The 17,513-nt window shown below is 47.0% G+C and overlaps 1 protein-coding gene across 24 annotated transcripts in view; it reads left to right on the top strand.

Moving 5' to 3' along the window:
- Ablim1 (actin binding LIM protein 1) overlaps positions 1-17,513 on the top strand; it is a 277,019-nt gene that overhangs the window by 123,177 nt on the left and 136,329 nt on the right. For all 24 annotated transcript variants that reach the window (XM_029543461.1, XM_029543524.1, XM_029543457.1 and 21 more), the window contains exon 2: positions 16,906-17,040. In XM_029543461.1, the coding sequence (XP_029399321.1) occupies positions 16,906-17,040 (135 nt within the window). The remainder of the gene's footprint in view (positions 1-16,905; positions 17,041-17,513) is intronic.

Here is a 17,513-nt window from a genome sequence, read left to right as displayed (position 1 = left end):
AGAGAGAGAGAGAGAGAGAGAGAGAGAGAGAGAGAGAGGGAGAGAGAGAGAGAGAGAGAGGAAGGAGAGAGAGAACAAGGTGAATTTTCCAACTTCTTGAAGAAAGGACATGCAGGCGTGCGGGGGGGTTGGGGCTGTCACCCTACCATGAGACATGCCTTGGCATGGACTTTGAGGTGGTGGCTTCTCTGTGCCACAGTCACAGTTCAGTGTAGGCTGAGAAGGAGGGGCCTATGACGCTGTCAAAGTGGAAAGACTGAGCATTTTTCAAAGCCAGCATTGAAGAGCTGGAGAATGTTCCAGAAGGTTTCACTGATCCCAGTGGCATGGACCACTTCCCATTGTGGTTGGGCTGGGCTGGGTGCACAGCAGGCCAGCTTCCCATTGCATTGTGTGTGGAGCTGAGGGCGACTCGGGCCCACAGGAATGTTTATCCCTCACTGGCAGGAGCTTCGAACTCAAGGGCACGTTTTTGCTAATGATGGAGAGAGTGAATATTTGTTGTCCATGACCTCTTTTCTCTGAAACATGGTTTCGCACAGAGTGACATGACTCGGGCTGCTAGGGTCCTGACGTGATTAATATTGTTATGGTCCAGTGTGTCCAGAGGTAACAGGAGTGAGTGCGGGTCCCACTGTAATCAAGCAGGCTGACATGTTTAAATAACTTAGGCTTATCAAGGAAGATGCTAGAAACCACCACCACCATCACCCAAAACCAAAAAAGCAAAAAGCCACCTACAGAGGAACAGTGGTTAGGGTTGGGGTCTCAGACTTTAGCAAGCGGAGCCTCCTGGGGTGGGGAGCAGGGGTGGGGAAGCTTGTGAAATTCAGAGTTCTAAATCCCTGACCCCAGAATTTCTGATCCCCCCCAGATCTGGCACAGAGCCTGACTCTGTTCAGGTAATCTTGATGGTCCTGGTCCTAGGACTACCCTTTGACTTTGTGTGGATGGTTCACAATTTCTGTGGCTACAAGAATTGATCCTTCAGGTGGCTCCTCGTTTTTATATCGCTAATGTCTCCACTCCCTCTGAAAACCTCATCTTGCTCAATGACCAGGTGACAAAGTAACAGACATCTGCTGGCCTGAGGCTCTGCTGTGTTACATAATAGAGCCAGCCTCCTGTGACCTCTTTGCAGCTAAGAAACTGCTGTCACTGCCTGATCCCGGGTGTGCACAGGGTGAGTGGAAGTTATTGGCATGGCAGCTGTCAGCGGGCCAGCTTCCCATTGCATTGTGAGGTGCGTTGGAGCTCATTGTAACTGAAAGGAGGAGGCATTAGTTTCTGCCACAAGTGTGAACAGGTATGTGCAGGTGCCCTGATCTCTAGGTGTGATCCAGGTGTGTACAATATGCACAGGTACTTTGTTCCCCAGGTATCATTTATCATTTTCAAAGCTGGGGACCATGCTTCCTGGGTTGATGGAGTTCTGTGGAATTCTTGAGTAAAAGACAATACAGTCAGTGTTTGGCTCTCAAAAACTGCAACTCTCTGTTTAGTCTTTGGAGAGCTGAAATACATTATTTTAAAAGCGTGGGTGTTTCGTTCATTGCTGCTAAATTCTGTCTACACCCAAGGCATCTGTATCCTTTGCCTTTCCATTCTTTCTGCTGCTCCGTATTTAAAACACTATGAGAGACTATGAGCAGTGGATGGATGCCAAAAACAGCAGGGCTATTCCCCACTGGAATGCCCAATGGAAAATGGGAAAGAGATTTGAGAAACCCCCCCAAAAAACAACAGGGGCTCTGGGCCCCTGGGAAGAGAGAAGGCCCCACAGATGGTGGACACATTAGATGGGTGTCTCCTGTTCATAGGTCCCCACCTCAGTAGCCAGTCAGGGGTCAAGAGAATTGGGTCTGATGACAGGAACGGAACCTGCTTGGCTGTGGTTCTGAGCGTGTGCCCTGCCCCCGCCACCTGCTCTTGCTAACCTCGAGGACCCAGCCTACTCTTGAACCTCAGCAGTGGGATTCCAGTAATGACCTGGATCAAATCAATTTTATTGAAGTCTGTTTCCTGTTGGTGTGTGTGTGTGTGTGTGTGTGTGTGTGTGTGTGTGTGTGTGTGTGTNGTGTGTGTGTGTGTGTGTGTGTGTGTGTGTGTGTGTGTGTGTGTGTGTTGGGGGGGTAATCTGTTCGCTTGCTGTCTATTTTGAGGTCTCTTGTAACTCAGGCTGACCTCAAAAGTCCTTAGAAAGATGACCTTGAACTCTGACCTTCCTGCTTTAGTCTCCCAAGTGCTGGCATTACCACTGTGCACCATCTGACACACAGTTTGTGGTTACCATGGAAACTCTGAGAGGCTCTCACCTTCAGTAAGTTGTTAAAGTTGGGAGGGATGCTGGTAAGACCTCAATGGTGGAAGACAGAGGTGACAAGAGGTTGTAGACAGTGGGAACTCAGAGGAAGAAAGAATTTTGTATTGAAGGAAGAGAAAAGGGCTTTATAGGACAGAGAGCAGAGAAGATGAACCTTTAGGGTTCTGTAAACCTCTTAAAGAGAGAACTGACTTAGTGGTTGATTCAGTTTGCATTTGCAACACTATATCTACTTCTGAGTAATTATCACTGAACATTGAGTGAGCCAGTGAGTGAATGGGCATTGTGGCGCTGTGTGTGGGTCTGTGGGTCGGAGGTGTTCAGTGTTTAGACTTGTTGGGGAAACTGTTTACCAAACCCTATGTGAGAAAATTGACCTAGATAGAGATGCAAATAAAATATGGGCTTGACCGGAAAGCTCTCCCTTTCTGTCAGTGAGCTCTCATAAGCAACTGTGGCACAGTTCATCTGTGCACTGCTAAACTGATACATAGTGGCAGGGAAGAAAGTGGTACGTGGTTGACTCTGTTAGGTGGTTATGGCTGACTGAGCTCTGAAGGATGAAGAGAAGTACAGCCTTGGATAAAGGATTATTGAGGGTCTCTATCAAGTTGATACATTAGAATCCATGAAGGGTAGGCTCTGCCTGGAGAAACACAGCTAGACATGTGTGGCAGGGTGCTTTGTTCCCAACAAATATGACAGTGGCATGAGAAAGGCCTTGTGGGTCATAAAGGAGCCTCCAAAAACCAGACAGATGACTTGACAAAGTAGAGACAAGGTGCATTGAAGAGAGTGTCCCCCTCTGAAGAAGACGGGCAACCACTCCCGTAGGCGATCATACAAAACCTTCTATGTAGGCTCTCTAAACACTTAGATGCAAGCAGATAACTGGACTGTTTCTACAAATTAATTGTGTGGCCCAAGCAGAAGGAGCCTGTGGCCAGAACAATGGAGAAGGACCCTCTGGTTAAGTTCTGGATCTTACCAGTACAAACAGGAAAAAGTCCACCCCTCCTGGCAAGCCTGGCTGTGCAGGGATGCCCACCAGTGTCTAGAATAGAAGTCATGTGAGACGGGTGTCAGGGGAGGCCCTAGCCCAGGAGTCCTTGGTCAACGCAATGGAACTCAATGGTGTTTTTATAGACCTCAGTGGTACACTGCTTTGTGGGGGCATATTTTTGTCTCATTGGTCTTTTCCTTATATATTTTGGTCTCATTTTTGTTTTTATGTACGACTCTTTTTTTTAATGTGAATGTTTCTTGTTCTTTGTTGTTGTTGTTTGTTTGTTTAAGCAGAGAAAGGACAGGCATAGAGATGGGTGGGTGAGAGGTGGGGAGGAGCTGGGAGGAGCTGGGAGGAGCTGGGGGAAGTGAGATCAGAATACATTTTATAAAAATTGTTAATTAAAAAATAGTAAAATAATAAAAGTTATTGCTGATGTTTAAAAATGCCACATGAGGCATCCAAACCTTCATCCTCTGCTCTACCTTAAATACACTGATCGTGACCCATATAACCGACTTTGTGTTCCAAAGAATCAAGCTGAGAAGTTTGAAACTGCTTGATTAGGACATGTGCACCCTGTGACATTTCCTCTTATTTTGTGTTGTGCTTGCCATTATCCTGAAAACAGTCTCATGTGGCTAAGCTGCCCTCCAGCTCATTATGAGGATAATTTTGGACTTCTGATTTCCTGCCTCTACCTCCTAAGTGACAGGATTACAGGTGTGCACCACCACACCCAGTTTATGCATCGATGGGGACTGAACCCAGGGTGCAGTGCATGCTGAATAAGCACTTTGCAGCCTGGAAACTGAGCCCACCATGTAAGTTTTACTGAATGGAAGCAGTAAGTTTTCTTCTACCCTGGGTGTTCCTATCTCAGGCTAGTGAGCACATTTTTATTAAATACGTGGCTTTTCACTTGGAACTATTAAAGCTTCAGCAAGATTTCTGAATCTCTGATGTATCACTGTCCTAAGCAGGGCATGGCTGCTCAGTCATGCATAATGTCACCCAGCCATGGCTCTGTTCTTCCCTTCCCCTCTTGGGCATCACATCTGTCTAGCACTCGTTTTTGATAGATCAAGGCCTTTCTATAAAAAATTAAAACTTTGAAGCTCTGGAGAGAGTCCTTCCCTTTCCTCAAGAATGTCTGAGAGGTGAGAGGTTAGTAGCCGGACCTCTCCAGCAACAGAAAAACCTTGGTCATTCCTTGGGGTCAGGGTGTGTCTGTCATCACTCCTGTCCTAACTTTGGAAGCTCTCCTGTGACATACAACAGGATTCAAAAGGAACCGGGACCTTGCAGCCTGTGCCTAAGAGTGGCTTCTAATCATTGGAAGGAGCCAAGTGGAGTTACTTCCAGGGAAGGGCCCTCCTTGGCCCACCCATTTCCTCACTGACTGTACTTTGTCTCAAGCAAAGCAACACTTGTAATCCTGTAACGCCAAGATAGCACAGGCCCACAGGAGTTGGTTTCCTGTGGCCAGTGTGTCCTTTTCAATTGTAGGACCTCCCTGACGGCTTTTACCTGTTGGGCCCTTGATCCCTAGAGTAGCATTTTGATGGCTCTAGACCATCTCTATGAAGTAGGGTAAACTGTAATAATGTTTGATTAAGCAGTGTGTTGACCTTACAGGAATGGCAGCTCAGTTTGGAGCTGACAGCCGTGTGGCTCAGGACTCTTTTTGGCCATCCCAGCTGGCTGTTCCACATCACCCTGACCTGTTCAGAAGACATGTGGTTCAGCGTCCCTCTAGCTGCTCCCTCAGAGAGCTCTGTTTTATGAGCCTCTGGCCAGAGGGCTGAGCCAGAGCTGGCATAAGTCTCTATCTACCCACTGCTTCAGCTTTTCTGAGCTAGAGACGTAAAGACTTGAAACTCCTGTGTTGCCATGAATTTCTCACCAAAAGATACAGTGAGCCCATGATTCCCTCAGAAATCAAAGTTAGCAGCTCCTGGGTAATGACACCTCAACTGAGCCAATCTCTGACCTCTACCACCTGTCCACAAACACGCATGCGCATCTCAACATGTCCTTGCGCAAGTGCACACACACACACACACACACACACACACACCATCATTCAGTATGTTATTTCAAGATGCAACCTCTTTGATTTTCAAAAAACATGTCCTAAACCGCTCCTAGCACCTGAGTTTTCTAAGCAACCAATCACCTACCAACCAATCACAACCTAGTGGTTTTTTTTTTTTTTTCACCTGTGGTGGCTGACCCCAGTGTTAACACGGTCCTCCAGAAAAGTTGTGTTTGCAGAAACCCCAGCATGAAGCATAGACTGGGTGTGACAGCTCTTGTTCAAATGTCTTATATCTGGCTTGTTCTCAGCCTCATTTCTAAGAGGCACAGGCAATGATGTGGGACACAGGAGTTGTGTTGATGGGGAGGGTTTTGTGTATTTTTCTGGTGGGAGGTAGACATGTAGGGGATTCCTATCCCTGTGTGTGCAGTGGGTCCTCGTTACCATGCAAATGTGGAGGGGCTGACGCTGACAGGTACTAACCAAACCTGTTGCTTTGTTTGAAATCTCTAGAGACAGTAAGTCTCTGGAGTCTACAGAGCCCAGGACTGAGCAGAGCGGGGCATGGCAGCTTATGGGCACAGGGTTTCTTTTGGAGGTAATGAAAAATGTTTCAAAATCAGATTGTGGTGGGGGCTGGCAGAGAGCTAGCTCAGCTGGTGAAGTGCTCACCTTGCAAATGGTGAGTCCACTTAGCATAAAATCTGGGTGTGGTGGGACATGCTTATAAGCCCAGCACTGGGGTGACAGACATGGGAGGGTGTCTGGGAGCTCCCTGGCAAGCCAGCCTAGCTTATGTGGCACATTCCGTACCTATGAGAGGCCCTGATGGTAAAGAATTGTGGGTAATGCCTAAGGAATGAATGACACCCAAGATTATCCTTTGCTTCCATACATGACACTTAAGAATGTGCATGTGCACAGCTACACACACACACACACACACACACACACACACATACACACACACACACACATACACACACACTTGAATGTGAATGTGATCACTGCAGAACTCGGCAGCTATACCAAGGACTATCAAATTGCACACTTTAATGGATGTGTTGTACAATAGCCAAGTGTGTCTCACTAAAAGGATTTTTTTTATTGAGAACTCCTGCCTCAGCGTCCTGGAAGGCTGAAATGGTGACTCGGAGCTGGGAGAAGCCTCGGGCAATATAGACAGTTCTGACAAGAGGCAGGCACCCATCCCTGAAAGTCAGAAGACCATACAACCTAACACTCCACCTAAGTGGCTAGGAGTGGTGTGCGTGGACATTCTGTGACCAAGGGCCTTAACCACTGAAACACCCAGCGACAGCCATGGCTCCTGCTTATCTCTCAAACACTCCTCTGTCAGGCAAGGCACTGAACCCCGGGGTTCGTTCCACTTACAAGCTCTCCTGAGCGACAGACAAGGTAAGATTGTGCAGAGGAGGAAACCGAGGCTCAGAGACAAGAAGCAGGCTGTTTATAGTCACAGCCTTAGGAGGAGCAGAGCTAGGAATGGTGGCGACACGTCTCACCGGTAACCCTTTGGCAGACACCTCCCAGTTCTCACCACATTCCCACATCGGAGCCCCGGGAGCTCTCACTTCTTTTGCGGTGTGAACTGATGCCCCGTAGAAGACCAGACCACACTCCTCAAAGCCCTCATCTCAAGATGGCAAATAGGAACCTTTAAACTCGTAGGTTCCTTAGTTTGTTCTTCAGAGACACGGGGCTACCTCATTCCCTGCCTTACACACCTCACCTCTGTTGGCCTCGCTTAAACTGTCCTCCAGCCAAACCTGATTACCTAATGTGCCCACCCAGACATGAGCTATCCTACTCTTGAGGTGTCTCTCTCCTCTGCCCAGTAAGATCTGCCTGCCTTGAAGGACCAGCTGAAGCTGTCCATAACACACAGTCAGAATGGGTTCACACTACTCCAGCAGGCACACCGAATCAGAATGGGTTCACACTGCTTGTAGGAAGTTAGATTTTTCCTGTGAAGGAGATTATACCTGAGGTGTTTATTCACCGTTTCCACCTCTGACGTCACGTCACCTGTGCTTTGTTCAGAAGCCAGCCGCTTCCCTTCCATTGAGCAGCGACAAGCCCTTACCATAAAATAAGAGAACGAACAAGTCACCAGGGTCAATGCTGTCTGTCACCTGGATGCCTTGCAAGGTGACAGGTATGGATTATGTGTGTTTGCCTTTGCTTGCAAGGGCCACACCCTGCAAAGTTACGTCATACTGAAAGCCTGATCGGGCTGAACTTCAGGTCTGGGAGGAGCCAGGACTAGAGAGCTGCTTTAGAAACTGCAACTTGCCTGACATTGCAGTTGGCACCTGTGAAAACGCTGGCTTTTGCGTTTGTCTCCCAGTGTGGATGCAGATGCTAGAGGCCCCCGGGGGAGGTGAGTTTGGATGTCTGTTTCCAGGGGAGGAGTGAGAGAGCCTTTTTGAGGAAGGGTTCAAATGCCTGTACTGCAACTTACAAACACCCAAAAGGCCAAAAAAGCCTCACTCTGCTGTTTGTGGCAATGTGACCTTGGGGCAGCAGTGCACAGGTAAATGTTTAACAATCAGGCTTCCAGTGGGCATAGAGGTGTAGATACCTATCTTAGCAACCTTTAAGCTACCAAGTAAGGCCACTGGTTTACATAGCCAGCTGTCCTAGAGTCCCCACTGCTGAACAAATTCAAGCTCTGAAAGCCTAGTTTCCCATCTGTAGGATGAGGCTGTCGTAATTTTTGACCACCTCTTATAATGGTGTGAAATGCTGTCCAGCTCGTCTGGAATGCTGTAGTTAGTGGGTTAATGATTCCAAGTGTGTTCTTGAACATAAGAGGAAGCAGTCAGAGCACCAAGACAGAGACAACCAGGAGGCTCTGTGTGGTCTCGAAAGTGGATGTTCTATGCAGGGACCCTGCAGTTGACTTTACATCTTGGCTTTGTTGTTTAACCTGTGTAAGGAGTCTGGGTCAGGAACTGAGGGGTGGAGCCATGGAGGGCTCCTCAGCTCACACGCTCGCCCCACTCTGACCTCCCTCTTGACTCATATTCCCACAGATGGCTCAAATGGCATCACAGGGCCTTCCCGTCTCACAATCAGGATGGCCCTGGCTCTCTCCCAGCCCATTAAGATGCGGTGATCGGCCAGGAGGTTTGACTTGGTCCAGTTCTAAGAGGAATTTCTGATGCAGGGACAGTGTGAGGTTTCCTGGTGGCCTTAAAAGCTCTGTAAAATTCCAGGGATTTCCTGTGTCTCTAGGTTCCTGATTGTCCTTTGTGACATTCAGCTGACAGGCTTTGGTGCTCAGGCTGCGGCCTCAGGAAGCAGCGAGCTTCACATAGGCTGCCCTGTTACCCTGGGGCCTGTTGTTGACTGCTGTACTATCTTGGGGAAGTTGAGGCACTTGAGAGGGAAGGGCTGGATTGGGCTCCTTAATTTCCAGAGCAGAGTCTATCTGATTGCTGCCAGAGATCCTTGGGACCTGTCCATTAGGCCTGTACCATGAGGTAAAATTCCAGCAGTCAGAGGGCAAAGGAGAACGTTGGCCTGATGAGTCATGACAGTCACGGGTGTGTCCAGGAAGTCACTCTTGGAAGGGACTGAAGACAAGGCACTGCTGATGTCATTTTTTCTGAGACCCACCTTCTCAGTGGAGCAGGTGGGCGGAGCACGGAGAGCACACATGCGACTTGAGTCACTCGAGGCAGAGCCTCCCTACCTCGAGGGGAATTAGATGAACTGGATTTGAGCCTGGGATGTTTCTATCCTCAGGAGCCCAGCAGAAGGGTGGACGGGTTGCCACAGACAGGCAAATGGAGGACAGGGATACCTTCCTAGGAGAGAGCCACAAGTGGCATGCACAGGTAGGCAAGAACAGAGCCCACCTGCGGGACTGTTTACGCCAAGTAATAATCCTGATTACCAGACTCACAAGGTATCAGGAAAGCAGGTCGCAGAGGCCAATTCAAGAGAAAGCTCATTTGGACCACTAATGACAGGGTAGCCTCGTGTGTAGCTTCTGGTAACTACCACTTGCCACAGCAGGAAATGAGCTGCGGAGTAAACTGCGTATTAAGCATCTATTTAACTGCTTGCGTTTCTCATTTCCTGTACTGCTCTAGCTCAAAGAAAGGGAGTGGGAGGTGGGAGAGAGCACAGCTCTAGGATGTGCTTAGAAGGTGGCAGAAGCCAGGAGAGTTAGGCAGTGAAGCAGTGGCTGCTACACAGACTCCCAAGGGGGCAGGCATCCTGTCTTTAAGCAGGATCTGTGTGCATGTGCATGTATGTATGCATGTGCATGTATGCATGCACAATGTGTGTGCATGTACATGTGTGTGTATGTAGGTGTGTGTGTACTTGTATGTATGCCTGTGTATACATGCCTTTGTGTGCACACATGCATGTATGCATATGTGTGTATGTGTGTGTATGTGCATGTATGTGTGTGCTCATATGTGTGCCTGTGTGTGCATGTAGGTGCATGTGTAGGCTCATATATGTGCCTCTGTGTGTGCATGTAGGTGCATGTGTGGAATCATATGTGTGCCTGTGTGTACATGTGTACATGTCTGTATATGCACGTGTGTATGTGTACATGTGTGCTCATATGTGTGCATGTGTGTGCATGCATGTGTGTGTGTGTTCTAATGGGGAGGAAGCTAGGATATGATGTCAGATGTTCTACTCTATCATGGTCCCCCTTATTCCCTTGAGATGGGATCTCTCATGGAGTCACTGCTTTTTTCTGGACTGGCTGACCAGAAAGCTTCCGTGATCTCTGCTTCCTACAGCATGGATTACAGGGACATGTGTGGCCATGCCAGGTTTTAGTGTGGATCCAAACTCAGGTCTTCATCCTTGTGCAGCTATGATTCTTATCCACTGAGCCATTCCCACAATTCGTAGAGTCATTGTCACCATGCAAAGTCCCCTCCTATAGTAATGCAGGCAGTCTGACCCTGAGAAAGACTCCGATCCTGCCTGTGTGGGGCAGGCAGCTCTTCCTCACAGACTCACCTTTGCAGACTCTTTTTTTCACATAGCTCCTTCCAAAGCTCTTGTATTCCATGAGTTTTCCCCATTTGCTTACTTATCTGTTTACTAGCTGGCATCCCTCTCCAGTGACGATGCAGCCGGGTGTTCGCCTCTTCCGAGCTGGCTAATAGGAATCTAGAGCACCTGCCTGCTGGCCACACTAGCTCTGTTTCCTCCAGCGTGTGCTGAATCACATTTTCCTGTGGAAATCCCAGCCTCCTGCAGTTTCCAAGTCTGAGCCTTAGAGCAGACTGTTATAGATGTGGGATCTTGGGCAAGGTGTTCACTTCTTCTCATTTGGGTTTCCTGTAATCCCTGTATTCTGTAAACAAGAGTTTGGAACAGTACCCCACGTGGCATGTGTGGGGAAGGTCTATCTGTGATTGGCACACCAGGACAGTACAAGGTCTGGAGCACATTATGTGTTCAGTAAATATCATCTGTAATAGTGATTTACTTATGTTTGTGTGTGTGTGTGTGTGTGTGTTCCTGGGGGTACATGTGCATGTGTGTGCAGATGTGTGGAGTTCAAAGGGCATTCTCAGTTGTCACATGTTCCTCAGAAACTGTCCCACCTCTTTTAGAGACAGGGTCTCTGATTTTGACCTGGAATTCACAGGGATCCTCCTGGCCCCAGTTCTCCCATTCTGGTTACAAGTGCAAGCCACCATCTTGCACACGCCACACACATATGTATGCACACATACAAATGAGATGGAGAAGCCACCAGATGGCTGGACTTGTGCATCATTCCAGCTGTGAATCCAGTTGTAGCTGGGAATGCCAGCTGCTTACTCCCCTTTGACAGCAGTAAGAGCAAATGGCCAAAAGAGTCAACACACATTCCAAGAGGTTACTGGAATCCTGTCTTACTACCTTTATGTATTCTCTGTGTTCTGTGGGTCACATGACCCTAGCTGTACAGTACCTGCCCTTAAATCTGACAGAAGTTTCCTCACAAAAGAATTTTCAGTACTGTAAAGATACTGTGAAATACTCTTGCCTCCTGAATGCTGATTCATCACTAGCTGAATAAATGTGTCTCAAATTACAGTTCCCAGGATCCCCAATAAAGCCTCCCCCGCTTTTGCAGTTTTTGAGCAGAATTGGTCAACAAAGATATAGGAAAGGAAACCTTTGACCACTCCAAGCCATCTCAGAAACTCAGACCTGTGTCAGAACCTGAGGTGTCCTGGGCTGGACCTTGTCAGTCAGGTTGGATTTGGAGAGGTGGGACAGGCAAGAGCCTATTTAAACAGGGTACCGTGGGGGGAAATACTGCCTGGGGTCAGGAAGTGGCCCTCGTGTTCAGCTCAGGAGAGATCTGTGTGCTAATCCCACTACACAACATTCAAGTGCTTGTCCTCTGGAGTGGAGACCCCCTGTGTACAAACCCCGCAGCAGGACAAGTCCTCAGCTGATGGAGCTCCATTTTAGAGACAGAGGCTAGTGTCACTGACATTCCTGATGCCAGCAGAGAACCTTGAACTTGTCACATTGTGAACTGGAGAGCTAGTGGGGTTTCTCTGTAGTTGTCTTGTTGTTTTAAACATCTTAAGGAGAAATAATACCAAGTTTCCCTCATTATTGATATGTAAGTACAATTCATTTGTTATAATAATCCAGACAGTGTTTCTAACAGACTTAATAAGGCCCGTGTTTCTTGGTGTTTTTAATTTTAATTTTTGTAAGATTTATAATTATTTCCCCCCTCTCTTTCATTCTAATCTCTTTCTCTTTGTTATTGTTGCTTATATATAAACATATAAATATAGCCTGCTCAGTCCATTTAGTGTGATTTATTCTATGGCTGACCACTTGGTACTGCTCTCACCTGGGGAAGACTATGCCCCCACCTCCTGTACACAGCTCCCACTGCAAAGGCTGAGGAAGACTGACATGGATGTCTCTCAGTATGTCATATGATCCAGAGTACATGTAACATAACTGAGTCCTGACACAGGTCCAGGATCTTTCCTGCCTGGAGTGTTCTATTTCACAGTTCCCTGCACTTCTCCTTAAGATGAACAAGCCATGGAAGATTTTCATGGCTTCTGCACACACGCACACACGCACATGCACACACATGCACATGCATGCAAACACACATGCACATGCCTTCCAGGGTAAATCACTGAACACTAGAAACAGTGGGAAGAGTTAAGAAGCCTTGGGCAAAGGGCACATGACAGGAATGTGAGCTCTTTATTCCTCAGTTTCCCCATCATTAGAAGAAACAGAGAACACCCAGGCTCTGGTAGACTCATCAGCGTGGAAATTAGCAAAAGTGAGCGACTGAGCGAATGCAGCTCTGATGTTGTACTGTAATTCCTGACTGGTTTTAGCGGCTTACTTAACGAGAATGCTGACAGTCGGGCCATGACGGCTCAGTGGTTAAGACCCACATCAGTCTTGGAGAGGACCTGAGTTTGGGTTCCCAGTAACCATGTGGTACATCTCACAACCACCTGTAATGCTCCAGGGAGCCATTCTTCTCTCCTGGCCTACATGGACACTTCACTCACATACATACATACATACATACACACTTCACCCTCATACTTACACACGTAATTAAAAATAAAAGTAAAATCATTTTTCAGAAAAAAAATGCTAAAGTTCTTCATCTGGAATATGTGTAAGAATTGCTTGAGGAATTTATTAGAAGGATATTACTGACCCCTACACCTGGGCAAATATTGGAGATTTTTTAATTAAATAAAGACACAAGGATTTATAATTCTAGGGTTGGCACAGTTACCTCAGTGATAGACAGGATCCTGGGCCCACTAGAGACATGCACTGTCTTACATGTCATAAATGTATGTCATACACTGACATACACATGTCATAAATATATGTCATATACTGACATATATATATATATACACACTGTCATGCATGTGTCATAAATGTATGTCATACACTGACATATACTGTCATACATGTGTCATAAATGTATGTCATACACTGACATACACATATGCTGTCTTATGTGTCATAAATGTATACCATACATTGACATACACATACACTGTTATACATGTGACATAAATGTATGTCATACACTGACATACACATATGCTATCCCTACATGTATCATAAATGTATGTCATATACTGACATATACATAAACTGTCAGTGTTGTCTCTAAAAGCCAAACCCTAGTTGTTACTTGTGGAACTGCATGTAAAATTGGCTAACTAAATATCTTACAATGATTTCCTGCCTTACTCTAACGGTCTGGGAAGATTGTAGCAGGTGCAGAAGGGCCTTGGTGTGAGCCTCTGCACTCATGCTAGCTGCTGCTCTGAATGGGTGCTCAGCATCTCCGAAGCCCGATTCTCTCATCCACCAAGCAGGAACACTACTGCTCACCCCACTGCCAGGCAAGGGTGGTTCAACGGGAATAAATGACTTACGTGTAAGAACCGTGCCTGGTATTAGAAAGGCACCCAGTGGTGATAACTCTTCTCATTAACTGGAAGAGACTGAGCAAATGTTACTGAGAGAACCTTCCTCTTGGTGCCCATGTGAATAGATTCTTGGCATGGTTGCACATTGTTCTCGGAGATCTCGGTAGCATGTACACCCCCACCCCAATTCCTGTAGAAAATATGGATTTGGAGGTAAATATAGGTTTTCAAGAGAGATCTTATATGATGGATAAAGGAATGCAGGTGGCTTGTGATGTTGGCTTCCCTGCTTCTAGGCATTCTTGGGTTCCAGGCAACAGCTGCCTCTAGGGATACGGGTCACATGTGTAGCTTGAAACCACTCCTGCTCCCAATCAAAACCTCACAAGGACCTTGTTCTTTAGAAAATGGGATCAGAAACTAGTTGTTTGCACTATCTTGCCCAAACCCTTCCCAGCAAAATGAGATTGGGGGTGGGGGAAATTCTTTGCAGAACAATGTGTGATTTATGCATGCCGCAGCACACAGTCAGCTTCTGGCTCCAATGTCCTTTCTGCATTGGGACTCGGCAGTCTCATGTTAGCTGCCCAGGGAAGTTTTCCTTCTTGACAAACTTTTTTTTTTTTTTTTTTTTTTTNTTTTTTTTTTTTTTTTTTTTTTATTTACATTTCAAATGCTATCCCGAAAGTTTCCCATACCCCTCCCCCCACCTCTGTTCCCCTACCCACCCACTCCCACTACTTGGCCCAGGCCTTGCCTTGTGCTAGGTCATATATAGTTTGGAAGACCAAGGAGCCTCTATTCCCACTGATGGCCGATTAGGTCATCTTCTGCTACATATGCAGCCAGAAACACAAACCCCGGGGGTACTGGTTAGTTCCTGTTGTTGTTCCACCTACAGGGTTGCAGCCCCCTTCAGGTACTTGGGTACTTTCTCTAGTTCCTCCATTGGGGACCCTGTGTTCCATCCAATAGCTGGCTGTGAGCATCCATTTCGGTGTTTACCAGGCACTGGCATAGCCTCACAAGAGGCCGCAATATCAGGGTCCCTTCAGCAGTATCTTGCTGGCATGAGCATTAGTATCTAGGTTTGGTGGCTGATGATGGGATGGACTCCTGAATGGGGTACTCTCTGGATAGTCCATCCTTTCATCTTAGCTCTAAATTTTGTCTCTGTACCTATAACCTTTCATGAGAGTTATGTTCCTTATTCTAAGGAGGAATGAAGTATCCACAAATGGTCATCCTTCTTGATTTTCTTCTGTTTTCCATAATGTGTCTTGGATATTCCAAGTTTCTGGGCTAATATCCGCTTATCAGTGAGTACATATCTAGTGACTTCTTTTGTGATTGGGTTACCTCACTAAGGATGATATCCTCCAAATACATCCATTTGCCCAAGAATTTCATAAATTCATTGTTTTTAATGGCTGAGTAGTACTCCATTGTGTAAATGTACCACAGTTTCTGTATCCATTCCTCTATTGAGGGACATCTGGGTTCTTTCCAGCTTCTGGCTATGATAAATAAGGCTGCTATGAACATAGTGGAGCAAGTTTGACAAACTTTTAAAACTGTCATTGGTCTTTGTGTTGGATCAAGTGTAGATGCCGTAACAAGCCATATGGATTCTAAGGCTCTTCACTGGACCAGGAAGTTGCGTTGCTAGCATTGATATCCGATTGACACTCTAAGGCCAAGGCAAACTGCAGAGGCACAACCCTTGCGGTTGGCTGAAACCAGGTGTTGCCACACTGCCTGCCTTCCACCCCCACACAGATCAGGCTGTGCACCCTACTCTGAGACCAGGACAGCCAGATTAACCTTGACTTTCTGAAATCCATGCCGCTGCATCAGAAAGGATCTCTGTAAGCCCCCCATACACTCAACCTAGTCCAGTCTTCTTTGACGGGCAGGCAAGGAAGCAGGTCATGGGCAGAGGGACCCAGGCTTCCCAGATTGTTATTATTTTTAAATTGTTTGCTCGTAGTGTATGTGAGGATCTGTGTGTACCATGAGACTCTCATAACGGGCCTCCAGTAGATTGGACAAGTCCCCAAATTAAATGAAAAATGTTCTCTGATGGTGGCAGTAAGACACTGTCCCACCCAGCCTAAGTAGTTACCAATGCCTGAGCATTCTGCTCTGAAGGGGGAGCTGGGATGTGAAATACAGTTAGGGGAGAAGCTAAGCAAACTGTAAGAAATGGTCTCCACCTGTAAGGAGCCATTGATTTACAGTGAACTCTTGCTGGAATGTGCTAAGTCATCAAAAAGATGCCACAATTGCTGATTGCAAATCACTAAGCGAAACAAGATTGTAATGACCCAGTATACAGTCCTTGAAAAGTTGAAGTGAAGAGCAGAGATAGGATGGTCCTAACGAGCCAGCCTATTTGCCCCCAGTGGACTGTTACAGGTGCTGCTGACCCACACATCTGTGGATCCAACATTGTGGGGTGGGGTATGTATGTCCGGCTCATGCTCGCTGAATGGCCGAGTGTGCTCCTCCCCACTCTCATGGATCGTTTATTGATAAGGTTCACGAGGGTGGTTGGGGAGGTCGCAGTGTTCATAAGTTGCCAGCTATCAGGAGGCATATCAACTTTACTTAGAGTGATTCAAGGCTTATAAAGTTTTGGGGGCTGAGGGTCAGAACCTCAAGGATGAGCAAAAGTCATTGGCTGAAGGCTTAAGGCATCAAGAGGCCTTATTAGCATGGGGAAGCATTTTAGGAATCTCAGGTACTAGCTGAACGGGTTTTATCAGGAGAAAGGAAATTGATCCTGTAATCTAGCTGAGGCTACGTGGCATTCCTCAGGTAGAGGCGTGGGGGAGGGTTGACTTAGAATTCCCCAGACAAGGTCAGAGAAGAAGTCCCCAGCTAATGATGGGAGTCTCTCCCATTGTGCCAAGCCCAGGGGCTGTCTGGTTATGGTGAACTTTGATCTTAAGTAGCCGAGTTTTCCCACAGCCGAGTGGCTCCTCTGCCGCTGCGTGGTAGGAATAGTCACACATCCTTGTTCAGACAGTTTGGTAGTAATACTCCCTTCTCAACCAGGTCATTTGCTGTTTCTTTCCAGTGGCCCATCCTCAGGACCCTCACCACTCTTCGGAGAAGCCTGTCATTCACTGTCATAAATGCGGGGAGCCATGCAAGGGCGAAGTGCTTCGGGTGCAGACCAAGCATTTCCATATCAAATGCTTCACCTGCAAAGGTACAGTACCTCCAGCGCCTGCTCAGGGGTGTGTAGCTGTCTGTCAGTGCTCAGGGGTGTGTAGCTGTCTGTCAGTGCTCAGGGGTGTGTAGCTGTCTGTCAGTGCTCAGGGGTGTGTAGCTGTCAGTACCCGGTCTCTGAATGTCACGCCAGTCCCTCGGGTGATGTCTGAATGCTTTAACAAGTCCTTAACCCGTTTACCTCTAGTTTAGGAGTAGATTTGACTTTAGGGGGACAGCAGATCCTTGGGAGAGCAGCTTTATAGAAATACATTGAAAATTGAGTTTTGAAATTTCATGTTTCCTATTTTTTTCCTCTGTGAAGGAAGAGATTCCTAGTAAAATAACTGCTATCACCTATCTATAGAAGGACTTTTAACATGAGGTGCACGGGGCTGGAGAGATGGCACAGTGGTCAGGAGCATTTACTGTTCTTGCAGAGGACCCAGGTCGGTTCCCAGCACCCATGTGATG

The sequence above is a fragment of the Mus pahari genome, chromosome 1 (genome assembly GCF_900095145.1).
Source record: "Mus pahari chromosome 1, PAHARI_EIJ_v1.1, whole genome shotgun sequence".
NCBI lineage: Eukaryota > Metazoa > Chordata > Mammalia > Rodentia > Muridae > Mus > Mus pahari.
Note: the sequence above shows the minus strand (reverse complement) of the source record. Positions and strands in the feature narration are given on the sequence as shown.